Genomic DNA, 14,396 nt, shown 5'->3' with positions numbered 1-14,396 from the left:
TTCCCTAATACTGGATCTGAAGTCTCTTTATATAGACTTAGTGGTCCCTAATACTGTATTCGAAGTCTCTTTTATATAGACCTAGTGGTCCCTAATACTGTATCTGAAGTCTCTTTTATATAGACCTTAGTGGTCCCAATACTGTATCTGAAGTGCTCTTTATCTAGACTTAGTGGTCCTTAATACTGTATCTGAAGTCTCTTATATAACCTAGTGGTCCCTAATACTGTAGCTAAGTCTCAAAGTTAAAAAAGGGGGGTAACCATGCCCCTTATGAAATTAAAGGGGAAGATTCCGGAATCGGCCCATCTGAACTTTCATTTCCTTGTGTCTGCAGCGGTGAAGATCAAGAATCTGCTGAAGAAACCAGACGGTGACGGAGACCCAGGAGGCGGTCTTCAACGCTGTAGTTGACCCACCTGGACGTGAAAGGGTCTCATGGATCAAGAACGGCGTGGAGCTGCAGAACAGTGGACAGTACGAGATCACGTCGGCCGGCGTGGTCCACACGCTGAAGGTCAAGAACCTGCAACCGCAGGACGAGTCCGTCTACTCCTCAAACTGGGGAAGCTGTCGGCCAACGCAAGCTCAAGTCGAGATTGAGTACCACTGGCATATCTCCCACCAGACATCCCTGTAAACATACACTACTTTTTAGCAGATAGAGCAGGCATATCTCCACCAGAGATCTCCATGTAAACAATAAGCACACTTTTAGCGGTATAGAGCATATCTGCACCCAGACTCCATGTAATAATCAAACTTTTAGCGTGTATCGAGGCGGCCTATCCTCCACCAGACTCCATGTAAATAATCACGTCTCTTTATATAGACCTTAGTGGTCCTTAATACTGTATCTGAAGTCTCTTTATATAACCCTTAGTGGTCCCTAATACTGTAGCTGAAGTCTCAAAGTTAAAAAAGGGGGGGTAACCATGCCCCTTATGAAATTATAAGGGGAAGATTCCGGATCGGCCCATCTGAACTTTCATTTCCTGTGTCTGCAGCGGTGAAGATCAAGAAGACTCTGAAGAACCAGACGGTGACGGAGACCCAGGAGGCGGTCTTCACGCTGGAGTTGACCCACCTGGACGTGAAAGGGTCTCAGTGGATCAAGAACGGCGTGGAGCTGCAGAACAGTGACAAGTACGAGATCACGTCGGCCGGCGTGGTCCACACGCTGAAGGTCAAGAACTGCAACACGCAGGACGAGTCCGTCTACTCCTTCAAACTGGGGAAGCTGTCGGCCAACGCCAGGCTCAACGTCGAGAGTGAGTACCACTGCATATCTCCACCAGACTCCATGTAAATAATCACTACTTTTAGCATGTATAGAGATGCAGCATATCTCCACCAGACTCCATGTGAATAATCACATTTTAGTCGTGTATAGAGCACATATTCTCCACCAGACTCCATGTAATAATCAATACTTTTAGCGTGTATAGAGCAGCATATCTCCACCAGACTCCATGTAAATAATCACCACGTTATAGCATGTATAGAGCAAGCATATCTCACCAGACTCCATGTAATAATCACTACTTTTAGCGTGTTAGAGCAGCAACTCTCACCCAGACTCCATTTAATAATCACTACTTTTAGCGGTTATAGAGCAGCATATCTCCACAGACTCCATGTAAATAATCACTACTTTTAGCATGTATAGAGCAGCATATCTCCACCAGACTCCATGTAAATATCACTCTTTTAGCCGTATAGAGCAGCATATCTCCACCAGGCTCCATGTAAATCATCACTACTTTTAGCATGTATAAGAGCAGCATATGCTCCACCAGATCCATGAATATTCACTACTTTTAAGCATGTATAGAGCAGCATATCTCCACCAGACTCCATGTAAATAATCACTACTTTTAGTAGCTCTTTTGGTAGTTTTATTTAGTTTCTGTCCACTTTGAATGAAGTGTGTTTTCTTATGATGAAAGTAGTGATTATTTACATGGAGTCTGGTGGAGATATGCTGGTAATAGGCAAACTCCTAAAATATATATATTAATATGCAAATTAATCAATGAAAATAGACATACCCTAGTGTCTGAAGTTCTTTAAACAGTCACACCATCCAATATATCCAATATAATCCAAGAGTGTTAACATTTCTGCTTTGATGTGCACTCTTGTTTCTGCAGCGATCAAAATCGTGAAGAAGATAAAGGACGTGACGTCGCTGTTGGACAGCCCCGCCTCCTTCGAGCTGAGCCTATCACACGACGGCATCCCCGTCAGGTGGATGTTTAACGGCGCCGAGCTCAAGGCGAGCGACCGGTGCAAGATTGTGTCGGAGCGCAAAGCTCACAAGCTGACCCTGCAGAACGTGGACCTCAGCGACGCCGGGGAGTACACCGCCGTGGTCGGGCACCTGCAGTGCAGCGCCACGCTCACCGTGGAGGGTACGCAACCGCCCTTTGACCCCCGTGTTGCCCTCGGGGCAAATCTGGCCCGTTGTGAGAAAATAACTGTGTAACAGAGAAATTTCTTTCAACTAAATCTTAAGCAAAATAACGCGGATTGTTCCAGACAAAGAGTAAAAAAAGTGTTTTTTAAAGTGGATGTTTTGCTCAGTTTTATAGCATTTAAAAAAAAAATATATATATATATATATATATATATATCAAAAAAGTGACTAAAATATCAAATTATGCTTTAAAAATGTAAAGAAAAAAAACACTAAAACATCAAAAGGAGCAGAGAAACATCAGGGGGAAAAGCAGCGAAGGTTTAGAAAAAGACGACCGAAACGCTGGAAAAAAGGTTTCAATTTTTATATTTCGATTTCAGTTTTTGGCAGAAGTATACACCCCCCCCCCTTTTTCCAGTACTTCCCCATACTGATACCAGGTGTTTTTTCCAGTACTTTTCCAAGCTGATAGCAGTATATTCCAGTACTTTCCTGTACTGACACTAAGTATTTTCCAGTCTATCCTGATACTAATAGCAGTATTTTACAGTACTTTCTTGATATAATACCAGATTTTTTCTAGTACTTTCTTGATGCTAGTAGCAGTTTTTTCCAGTACTTTCCCGTACTGACACCAGGTATTTTCTAGTACTTTCCTGTACTTATACCAGGTATTTTCCAGTCTATCCTGATACTAATAGCATTATTTTACAGTACTTTCCTGTACTAATACTAAGTATTTTTCAGTCTATCCTGATACTAATAGCAGTATTTCCCAGTACTTTCCTGATACTAATAGCAGTACTTTCCAGTACTTTCCATGCTGATACCATTATTTTCCAGTACTTTCCTGATACTAATAGCAGTATTTCCCAGGACTTTCCATGCTGATACCAAGTATTTTACAGTACTTTCCTGATATAATACCCAATTTTTTTCAGTACTTTCTACTGCTATTAGGATCAGAAAGTACTGGGAAATACTGCTGTTCAGTAATCAGAAGACGTACTGGGAAATACTGCTGTAGTATCAGGAATACGGAATACTGCTGTTAGTAAGATCTGAGGAAAGTAACTGGGACATATGCTGTTATTATCAGGAAAGTATGGGAAATACTGCTATCAGTATCAGGAATACGGAAACGCTAAGTTCAGGAAAGTACTGGGAAAATACTGCTACAGTATCAGGAAAGTACGGGAAAATAATGCTACAGTCATCGGAAAGTACTGAAAAAATTGGGTATTATATCAGGAAGTACTGTAAATACTTGGTATCAGCATGGAAGGTCCTGGAACATACTGCTATTAGTATCAGGAAAGTACTGGAAAATAATGGTATCAGCATGGAAAGTACTGGAAAGTACTGCTATTAGTATCAGAAATACTAGGGAAATACTCTATTAGTATCAGGATACTGAAAATACTTAGTAGAGTACTGGAAGTACTGTAAATAATGCTATATATCGGATAGACTGGAAAATACCTGGTATAAGTACGGAAAGTACTAGAAATACCTGGTGTCAGTACGGAAAGTACTGGAAAAAACTGCTACTAGCATCAAGAAAGTACTAAGAAATCTGGTATTATATCAAAAAGTACTGTAAAATACTGCTATTAGTATCAGGTAGACTGGAAAATACTTAGTGTCATGTACAGGAAAGTACTGGAATTACTGCTATCAGCTTGGAAAAGTACTGGAAAAAACCACCTGGTATCAGTATGGGGAAGTACTGGAAAAAGGGGTGGGGGTTACGCGACTTCTTTGCCAAAAACTGAAATCGAAATAAAAATTGAAACCTTTTTTCCAGCGTTTCGGTCGTCTTTTTCTAAACCTTCGCTGCTTTCCCCTCTATTTTTCTCTGCTCCTTTGATGTTTTAGTGTTTTTTTTACTTTACTTTTAAAGCATAATTTGATATTTTAGTCACTTTTTTGTATATATATATATATTATATATATATTTTTTTTTAAATGCTAAAAACGAGCAAAACATCCACTTTAAAAAACTTTTTGTTACCTCTTTGTCTCGGAACAATCCGCGTTTATTTTGCTTAGATTAGTTGAAAGAAATTTCTCTGTTACACAGTTTTTTCTCACAACGGGCCAGATTTGGCCCGAGGGCAACACGGGTGCGCAAAGGACGGTTGCGTAACCCTCCCGTGAGCGTGCGCTGCACTGCAGGTGCCGACCACGGCGTGTGTACCCCCGTCTCGCTGAGGTCCACGTTCTGCAGGGGTCAGCTTGTGACTTGCGCTCCGACAATCTGCACCGGTCGCGTCCTTAGCTCGGCGCCGTTAAACATCCACGGAGGGATGCCGTCGGTGATATGCTCAGCTCGAAGGAGGCGTGGGCTGTCCAACAGCGACGTCACGTCCTTATCTTCTCACGATTTTGATCGCTGCAGAAACAAGAGTGCACATCAAAGCGAAATGTTAACACTCTTGGATTATATTGGATATATTGGATGGTGTGACTGTTTAAAAAGCTTCAGACACTAGGGTATGTCTATTTTCATTGATTAATTTGCATATTATATAATATTTAGGAGTTTGCCTATTACCAGCAATCTCCCCAACGCCATGAAATAATCACTACTTTCTATCTAAGAAACACACTTCATTCAAAGTGGACAGAAACTAAATAAAACTACCAAAGATACTACAAAGTAGTGATTATTTACAGGGGTCTGGTGGAGATATGCTGCTCTATACATGCTAAAGTAGTTGATTATTTACATGGAGTCTGGTGGAGATATGCTGCTCTATACATGCCTAAAGTAGTGATATTTACATGGAGTCTGGTGGAGATATGCTGCTCTATATACATGCTAAAAGTAGTGATTTATTTACATGGAGCCTGGTGGGATATGCTGCTCTATACAGCCTAAAAGTAGTGATATTTTACAGGGAGTCTGGTGGAGATATGCTGCTCTAACATGCTAAATATGATTATTTACATTCATCTGGTTGGAGTATGCTGCTCTATACACGCTAAAATAGTGATTATTTACATGGAGTCGGTGGAGATATGCTGCTCTTATACACGCTAAAAGTAGTGATTATTTACATGGTTGGTGGAGCTATGCGCTCGATACTGCAAAAGTATGATATTTACTTGCGGTCTGGTGAGATATGCTCTCATACACTGCAAAAGTAGTGATTATTTACATGGAGTCTGGTGGCAGATATGATCGGTCTAACACGTCTAAAAGTAGTGATTTTTACATGGAGTCTTGGTGATATATGCTGCTTATACATGCGAAAAGTAGTGATTATTCCCATGGAGTCTGGTGGAGATATGCATTGGTACTCACATGCTCGACGATGGAGCCTGGCGTTGGCCACAGCTTCCCCAGTTTGAAGGAGTAGACGGACTTCGTCCTGCGTGTGCAGTCTTTGACCTTCAGCGGGTGGTACCACGCCGCCGCGTGATCTCGTACTTATGTCACTGTTCTGCACTCCACGCGTTCTTGATCCACTGAGACCCTTTCACGTCCAGGTGGGTCACTCCCAGCGTGAAGACCCCTCCTTGGTCTCCCGTCACAACCGTCTGGTTCTTCAGCTCTTCTTGTCTCACCGCTGCAGGACACAGGATAAAGTTCAGATGGGCCGATCCGGATCTTCCCCTTATAATTTCTGAGGGGCATGGTTCCCCCCCTTTTTTAACTTGATGACTTCAGCTACATTTAGGACCACTAGTGGTTTATATAAGAATTCAATACAGTATTAAGGACCCACTAAGGTCTATATAAAGAGACTCATGATACATATTAGGACCACTAAGGTCTGAATTACAAAGAACTTCAGATACATATAGGGACCACTAAGGTCTATATAAAAAGACTTCAGATACAGTATTAAGGGACACTAAGTCTCATATTAAAAGACTTCAGAACAGTATTAGGGACACAGGGTCGATGTTATAAAAGAGACTTCAGATCCATAATTAGGGACCACTAAGGTCTATATACAAGACTCAGATACGTATTAGTGGCCACTAAGGTCTATATAAAATAGACTTCAGATACAGTATCGGGACCACTAAGGTCTCTTTAAGGATACCCACCCTCCACGTCGCGTAGGTGGTGCGGTGGTCTGGCGAGGCCACCTGGTAGTGTACTCCCCCACGTCCTAGGTCTGTGATGGAGACACGAAGGCGTCTGCGGGGCCGTCCACCCTCGCTTGTCCACGTTGTCGTTAGGTCCACCGGCGGCCGTGCTTCGCCACCGGCTCCCTGGCGTCGGCGTTGCGCTCGCAACTCCAGCGCCGCCGTCTGCGCTCTGGCCCCGATGACTCCTGCAGCGCCAGGGCGTGATGGCGCCGCCTGGGCCGCCTGGCGAGACACACGTTGGGTTAGGCTCAGCATTCCCATCACCTCTAATACTCTGTCTAAGGCCAGTTGTGTGTGCTGTACATGTGTGTGTGCATATATTGGTGTGTTACGTGTGTATGTGTGTGTGTATGTATGTTGTCTATGTACACTTGTTGTGGTCAAGTGGTGTTGTATGTGCGTATGCGTGTGGTTGTGTACATGGTGGTGTTTGTCTTCGTAAGTGTGTTTGTGGTGTGTGTGTTGTGTGGTTGTGTTGGTGTGTGTGAGCGTGCGTGAGGTCCCCCCCCCCACCCTTCACAAGCGCTTAACGTGCAAGCTCTCCCTCATAGTGGGGCGGGCGTTAGGGAATCATTTTCTTCTGACTGAGTCCTGATCCTACCGCCCCCGCTTATCATAACAACCCAACCCAGAGACACTAGCGTTTGCCATGGAGACGTGTGTGTGAACGTACCGTACACGGTGACGCGTGCGCTGGGAGGTCGCTCCCCCGTGGAACATGTTCGGTCCGTCCACGTCCTTCATGGCGGCGTGACCGTCAGCGAGTGGGCCACGCCCTTGGACGCATCTTGTATTTGTGGGTCCGCTTTGAGCTGCTGTTTTCCTGAAGGTCCAGCCGGGTCCGTGCCCGTGGTGGGACACCATCCACGCTGAGCTCACGTTCTGGGACTGCGGAGCACCCCTTGTCCCTCCACGGTGTTCACGATGGAGACCTCTGGAGACACACAACGTCACAACCAGTCGATCCGGTTAGAAGTTGCTATCTTGAATACTTTAATGTTATATGATTATCATAGTTTATAATTATAATCACCTATCATGGTCTTGCATTTCTGGAGTGCTATTCTTTTTATTATTCTTATTTATATTGGTTATATACAGTATGTGTGTTAATGGATAGATGTGTTATATTGTTATATATTGTATATATGTGTGATTATGTTGATATTGTGTGTATATGTGTTATGTTGTGGATATATGTTATTGAATGTGTGTATATGTTATTGTGTATACGTAATCGTGTGCAGTTAATATTGTGTATTGTATATCGGTGTATGTAATATTGTGATGTTATATATGATGTAGTGATAGTGTTTATATGCACTGTGTAATCGAGGTAGTTGTATAAGTTGTAAAATTTTATATGTGTGTTATCTGTTGATTATATATTGATAGTGTTATATGTGTTATATGAGTTGTTACATGTTTGTGTATATGTGGTATATGTGTTATATATGAAGGGTATATGTGTGTTATGTATATGTGTGTATTGTTATATTGGTGTTATGTGTATTGTGTAATGTTAGATGTTGTATAATAGTGTACTATGTATGATGTTATATTGTTTTATGATGTATATGTATGTTATGTGTATATGTGTGTCATATTGTGTCTTGTGTGTATGTGTATATGTGTGTATATTGTTTAGTTTGTATATGTTCTTGTTATTGATGGGGGGGTGTAGGGGGGGGGGGGGGGGGGGGTATATGTGTGGTAATGTGTGTAAATGTGTTCTATATGAGTGTGAGTTGTATATATGTGTGTATATGTGTGTATAGTGGTATATGTGTGTACGATATGTATATAGGTGTATGAATGTGTTATATCGTGTTATTGCAGTGTAATATTTGTAATATGTGTTTAGCGTGATATGTGTGTATATGTTGATATTATTGTGTGTATATGTGTGTATATTGTTGTGTATATGTGTTTAATATGTTATATATATGTGTATATGTGTTCTATGTGTTATATAGTGTTATGAGTGTATAGTGGAGATGTTTATGTGATGTATATGTGTGTATATGTGTGTATCGTGTGAATTGATATTCTGTAGGTACGTAATATGTTATATGTGATAGTGTTATATGTGTTATCGTGTGATATATGTTGTATATGTGTGTATATGTGTGTAATAATGAATATGTGATAAGTGTTATAGTGGTGGTATATTGTAGGTGTTATATGTGTGTATATGTGTGCATATGTAATATTAGTTTAATATTTGTCTATTATAAGATTAATGGTGTATTTGTATATGTGTTGTATAATGATGTATTGAGTTATTGGTGTATATTTTAGTAGTTATATTGTATACTGTAAGTGTGTCTGCTATATGTGTTAATGGGTAATGATAGTTGTATATTTGTAAACAAAGTTTATCTGTGTGATATATGGTTTATTGGGTGTATATGTGTACTATATACATAAGTGTATATGTTTTAGACTATATGAGTGTTATGTTTGCGTGCAATGTGTGTAATGGATAGTGTTATCTTTATATGGGATATGTGTATCTGTTATAGGGTTAATGTTGATTAGATTATAATGGGTGTATTCATGATGGTCATGTAAAGTTCAATGGTCCGGCAAAAATATATACCAGAATGCGAAACACAAAAACAGACCTAGACGGGGAAATCCATATCTCGGCCGTAATCGTGGGTCCGGCTCCACTTTTACCATAGAAGGGTTCAACACATATTTGACCTTTACCAACATAACCCCCCCCCCCCCCCCTCCCCTCCCCATGCCCCCCGTGAGTGACGGGGTTCTTACTCTGGCCGGAGGCGCAGCTGGTGGTGCCCCTTCCCCACACCAGCTCTGTAGCCGTCCGTTTCCGACTCTACGTCCTGCGAAGCCTAGGCGCTGCTTGGATCCCTTGGCGCACATCTGGATGCGGTCGCTAGGCAGCACAGCTTGTCGTTGAGGTACCATTTGGGAACTGAGCTGAGTTGTCCTGGGTCCGAGATCTTGGCCTCCAGGACGGCCTTGGTGCCTTCGACCGAGGACACGTCCTCAGAGGACCACGTGGTCGATCGCTGCCACGGATCAGTTTCATCACCCTTGTACACACATTAAAACCTATCGAACACCACAAAAAATCAAAAAAGTGCCGAAAGTGTAGAAAATGTCAAAATCCTTGTGTTGTCATCCCCTCAAAATGCTTTTATTAGTTTTTTTAACTTTTTCTTATGTTTTTTGTCCCTTTTCATACTTTTTGATGCTTTTTTTCTATGTTGTCACTTGTTTTGACATTTTCAACATATGAATGTCAGTTTTTACAGTTATTAGGACAACATGACCATGAACAACATGAAGGACAACATGAAGACAACATTAGACAACATTGGACCAACATGAGGACAACATGAGACCACTGGGACAACATGGGACAACATGAGGGAACACGATGACATGAGACAACATGAGGCCGAAACAGAGACAACATGAGGACAACATGAGGATACACAGTGGACAACATGAGACAATGAGGCGACTTGAGGACACATGAGGACACAATGAGGGCAACATGAGACGGGACAGAGTCTTGACAACAGGGGCCACATGATGCAACCATGAGGACAACATGGAGGACAACATGATGTACCATGAGAGACAACATAGGACACAATTCTAACAGGCATTAGGTGTAACATGAGGACAACATGAGGTGCAAACATGACTGACAAAGGGCAACATGAGGGCAACAATGAACTATAACATAGGACAACATGAGGACAACATAAGACAACATGGTGGACACGCAAGACAATATGAGGACAAATGGAGACAACATGAGGACAACAGGAGTGACAACATGAGGGCACAGTGAAGACCACATGGGGACACACATGGACATATGAGGACACATGGAGACAACATGAGGACAACAGGAGGACAACTGAGGACAACATGAGGTTAAAAAAGACAAAGAAGCTAAAAAAAAAAAATCAGGAACAAACGTCAAAGTAAAAACAAAGTGAAAATAGTATTGAAAATTGACCCAAAAAAGCGTGAAAGATAGTTCGAAAAGCTCTAAACATCGGGAAAAGAAACATGTAAAAAGGATGAGCCCAGAAGGGTAGAGACCTACTCTGGAACCTGATCTGCCCGAGTTGGCGTGTCGCGCCGGGACCAAGCAGGCGTGGCGTCGGCGGTCGTCCGGGGGTGACGTTCTCCAGCAGCAGCTTGTGGACCTGCTTGTCGATGACGATGTGACGCGTCCGACGCCGAGAACGGACACGCCGTCCCTGTCACCGTGCCTCCCACTGTTCTCCTGCGGAGAGCGGACTCCAGCTGGGGCGATGTCTCCCCGCACAACCGTCAGTCGGAGAGAGGCGCAATCAGGGTGACGGGCGCACTGAGATACACAGGTTTATCACCGTCATACAACAACGTTTAATATCATTTTTTATCACATTATCAGGTTTTAAAACCGCTTCATCATGCTATTACACTCAACAAAGGCAACAAAAAAAGGCAGTCAAAGTTGGCGATTTGACGTCTATAAAATGCACAAAAGACAAAAAAGGGCAACAACAAGATCCCTAATTAGATGCTGAAAATGTGCCAAAAAGCATCAAAAACATTGAAAAAGACCAAAATAGGCAACTGAAAAGTCCCAGAGACACCAACACCACGCCAAAAGACAACAAGCAGCATCAAAGTATGGCAAATAAAGAACACATCGAAATGCCACAAAATGCGAAAAAGCAACAAAAAGACTCCAATGAGATGTTATAAAGGTGCCCGAAAAAGGCAAAAATAAGCAACGAAACGATGAAAAAGGGCTAAAATATGGCGACCAAAAATGAACGACAAAAAAATTCGTTCTAAAACACGACAAAACACAGAAAAACGTAGTTACTGTCCAGTAAGAGTAAAACACGTTTGACCTAAAGTTGTAAAAAAAGTTGTAAAAACTTTGTAACGAAAGTTGAAAAAGTTGTAAATAAATTGTCTAATAAAGTTGTCTTACTTTTCAGTCTTGAGCGAGAGTCGCTGGTCCTCCCGTCTCCGCAGACAAAGCTGTACTTCCCCTGGTCTCCTTCCTCACGCCCTGATGACAGCTCTGTCTCCCCCGGCGGGAGACATGATGTACTTGCCGCTGGAGACAGCTTCCTTGTCCCCGAAGACCCGCTCCCTCGGCGTCCTCGCGGCAGCTCCACCCGAACTCCCCTCCGTACAAGTTCCCGGCACCTCGAGTGTCCTCCCTAGGGTCCTCATCTCCAGGTTGGCGCCTGGACATGGACAATGGCCACGACACGACACACACACACACACACACACACACACACACAGACACACAAATGCTTACATTTCAGTTGTTTATGAATGAATTCATTCATTCTTCTTTATCTTTTACTTCCTCACTCTTTCCTTCTCTTGTTTTCCTCCGTTTCCCTCTCTAATCCTGATGTAGCAGATAATATATATATATATATGCCACATATACACATATACCATACACATATATATATATACACACATATATATATATATCATATATGTATGTATATAGATATATGCATATATTGTGGATTTTCCCTCCCCCAGCTACGTTTGGGGGGGAGTGGGGGGGGTGTAACGGTCACCTTCCACTGCAGGCCTGGGCTCGTCCTGATGGTTTCCTCGTCGTCCACGATCCACACGAGTACTCGGCGGCGTCCTTCATGCCGCGTGTCAGGACGACAGGAAGTGGACCTTGCTGTCCGAGTGCATGCGGTCCTTGTCCCCTGGAGAAGACCTCCGCTCCGTTCTTCACCATTTGACCTTGGTGAAGGTCTCGTTGGTCTCACACTCAAAGGTCACCATGGTGTCCTTCTCGCTGTGCCTGACGTCCTCCAGGTGGCTGGTGAAGCCCGCCGTCTTGCCTGGAGACACCAAAACATCTGGTCCGACTGATCAGAGACCCTCGGTTGTCTCCCGTCCACAGAAACCCTTATTCTGGTCACCTTTCAAATTAAATGTTTTGGTCGCTTATTATTATTGTTTTTGTCACTTTTTGTAATTTTAGTACTCTTTTTTGTCGTTTTTGTGCTTTTCCCTTTGTGTTATTGTTCATTTTTTATTATTTTTTGAAGCATTTCTTGAACTTTTTGTCTCTTTTTTCTCGTTTTTTGAGCTTTTCCTGTGTTTTTGTCACTTTTTCATGTCGTTTCTGACCCAAATTTCTGATAAGGAAGCTTTTTGAAAAGTGGGTCACATGAAAATATTAAAGTAGATACAAAAGGGACTCCAAAGTGCTAGTATTTGTATATGACTGGTTCATTGGCCTGTGTATAAGTCTAAGTATGGATGTGTTATGATTTATTATTGCTATATTAAACTTAAATGAGAACATCGAGGTACAGACGAAAGAGAAAAAAACTTGTATGCATTGTTCATGTGCCACTAAATTTCATGTAAAATAAAAAATTTCCAATTAAAGAACGTTATAAAAAAAATCCATTCGAACTTCCATTCTTTCTTGTAGCGGATATCATTTGTAACGGAAGAATTGTTTTTAACTGTTTTTTTTTAGTTTTTTTTTTATCAATTTTCACATGTTTTTGTTGCTTTTGCACCCACACGTCAACCCTTGGTAGAGGTTCTTTGACCCCAAAAAAACTCAAGTATGTTGGAACAAATGTGTGCTTTAATCTCAGAGGACATCGGGGGGGGGGAGTTATTTCCGATAGTATAAGACGTACATCCCTCCGCCGCCGGCTCGCCGTTCTGGGTTCTTTTCACGCGGTAGTGATTGTGTTTATCTGTGAGCGTGAAAAGAAGACATTGGAAATCGTAGATTTTGTCGTAAAAAGTCGTTACCTTGCACGAGCAGAGGCGTGCTGGAGGCCTCCCCGGCGACTTCGACGGCTTTCACCATGTGCTGGCGGAGTCCTCCGCCGTCCACGTCCCGGATCTCACCATCTCGCAAAGATGACCTCCGTGCCAGTACCGTAGCCCCGGTCCCGTCTTCTCCCCAGGACGCCGTTCTTGAACCACTGCACTCAGGGTTCCGCGTCCCTGCCGACGTACTCGCAGCTGGAATCGGCCTCGTCCAGCGGGGGACTACCGTCTTGCCTCGTGAGCGTTCGAGGATCTTGGTTGCTTCCATCTCGGGAGGCTGACCCTCTCCGGTTTGATGGTGGGGATTGTGACTTTGTCCCTGCTCCTCCATCTTCTTCCTCTCGCTTCTTCTTTCTTTCAGGCGATGTAGGAGATCGTCCTCTTGTCTTCTTCAGCGAGTCCTCCTGGTAGGAGTCGTCCCTCCTTGCCGTGACTGAACTCCACCGCTGAGATGGACTCGTAGAAGCCGTACCTCCGTCCTGCTGCTGAACCTTGCTCTTCAGCTCGTCCGAACTCCTCCGAGGTCTTCTCGTGACTACTCTCTGCTCCTTGCGCAGCTTTCACGACTTCTCTGTCCTGCGCCGCTCGCTGGCTCGCTCCACCGTCACAACATCAACCCTACGCCTCTGTTCGTGCCGAGGGGCGCCGCCGAGCCTTCTGTCGGCAGCGCGACGCGCACCGATCTAAAGTCTTTCCTTCTGTGGATTCCAGCTTCCCCGTGTGCTCGGGTTGTGCCGAGGGTTGTCTGCGACCACCCTGACTTCGCCGGAGTCTGTAGGACTTGACGTCAACAATCGTCCAAAGTACATGCATCTAGGTAACTCTGTATCTCTGTTTTTGCGAATCAGTGCCCTGTTGAGGTACCAGTTGACTTGGCGCGGGATAACCGTCACTCCTATCCGGACTCGTGGCAATGCCACCTTCAGGACCGGGCGGTCGGCGAAAGCACAATCTCCTGGTTTCATCCTTCTGTCTGTTTCTTCGTCGCCGGTGACGCCGTAGGTCCTCCCGTGTGCGCCATGCAGGAGGGGGA

General features: G+C 43.5%; 1 protein-coding gene across 1 annotated transcript in view; it reads left to right on the top strand.

The window, feature by feature from the left end:
* The window catches only part of LOC116702471 (titin-like), a 210,852-nt gene that overhangs the window by 43,661 nt on the left and 152,795 nt on the right, over positions 1 to 14,396 (top strand). Inside the window, 2 exon segments of the mRNA XM_032536680.1 lie at positions 1,008 to 1,271; positions 2,154 to 2,414. Of these exon segments, the coding sequence (XP_032392571.1) occupies positions 1,008 to 1,271; positions 2,154 to 2,414 (525 nt within the window).

Source organism: Etheostoma spectabile, chromosome 2 (genome assembly GCF_008692095.1).
Source record: "Etheostoma spectabile isolate EspeVRDwgs_2016 chromosome 2, UIUC_Espe_1.0, whole genome shotgun sequence".
NCBI classification, from domain to species: domain Eukaryota; kingdom Metazoa; phylum Chordata; class Actinopteri; order Perciformes; family Percidae; genus Etheostoma; species Etheostoma spectabile.
Note: the sequence above shows the minus strand (reverse complement) of the source record. Positions and strands in the feature narration are given on the sequence as shown.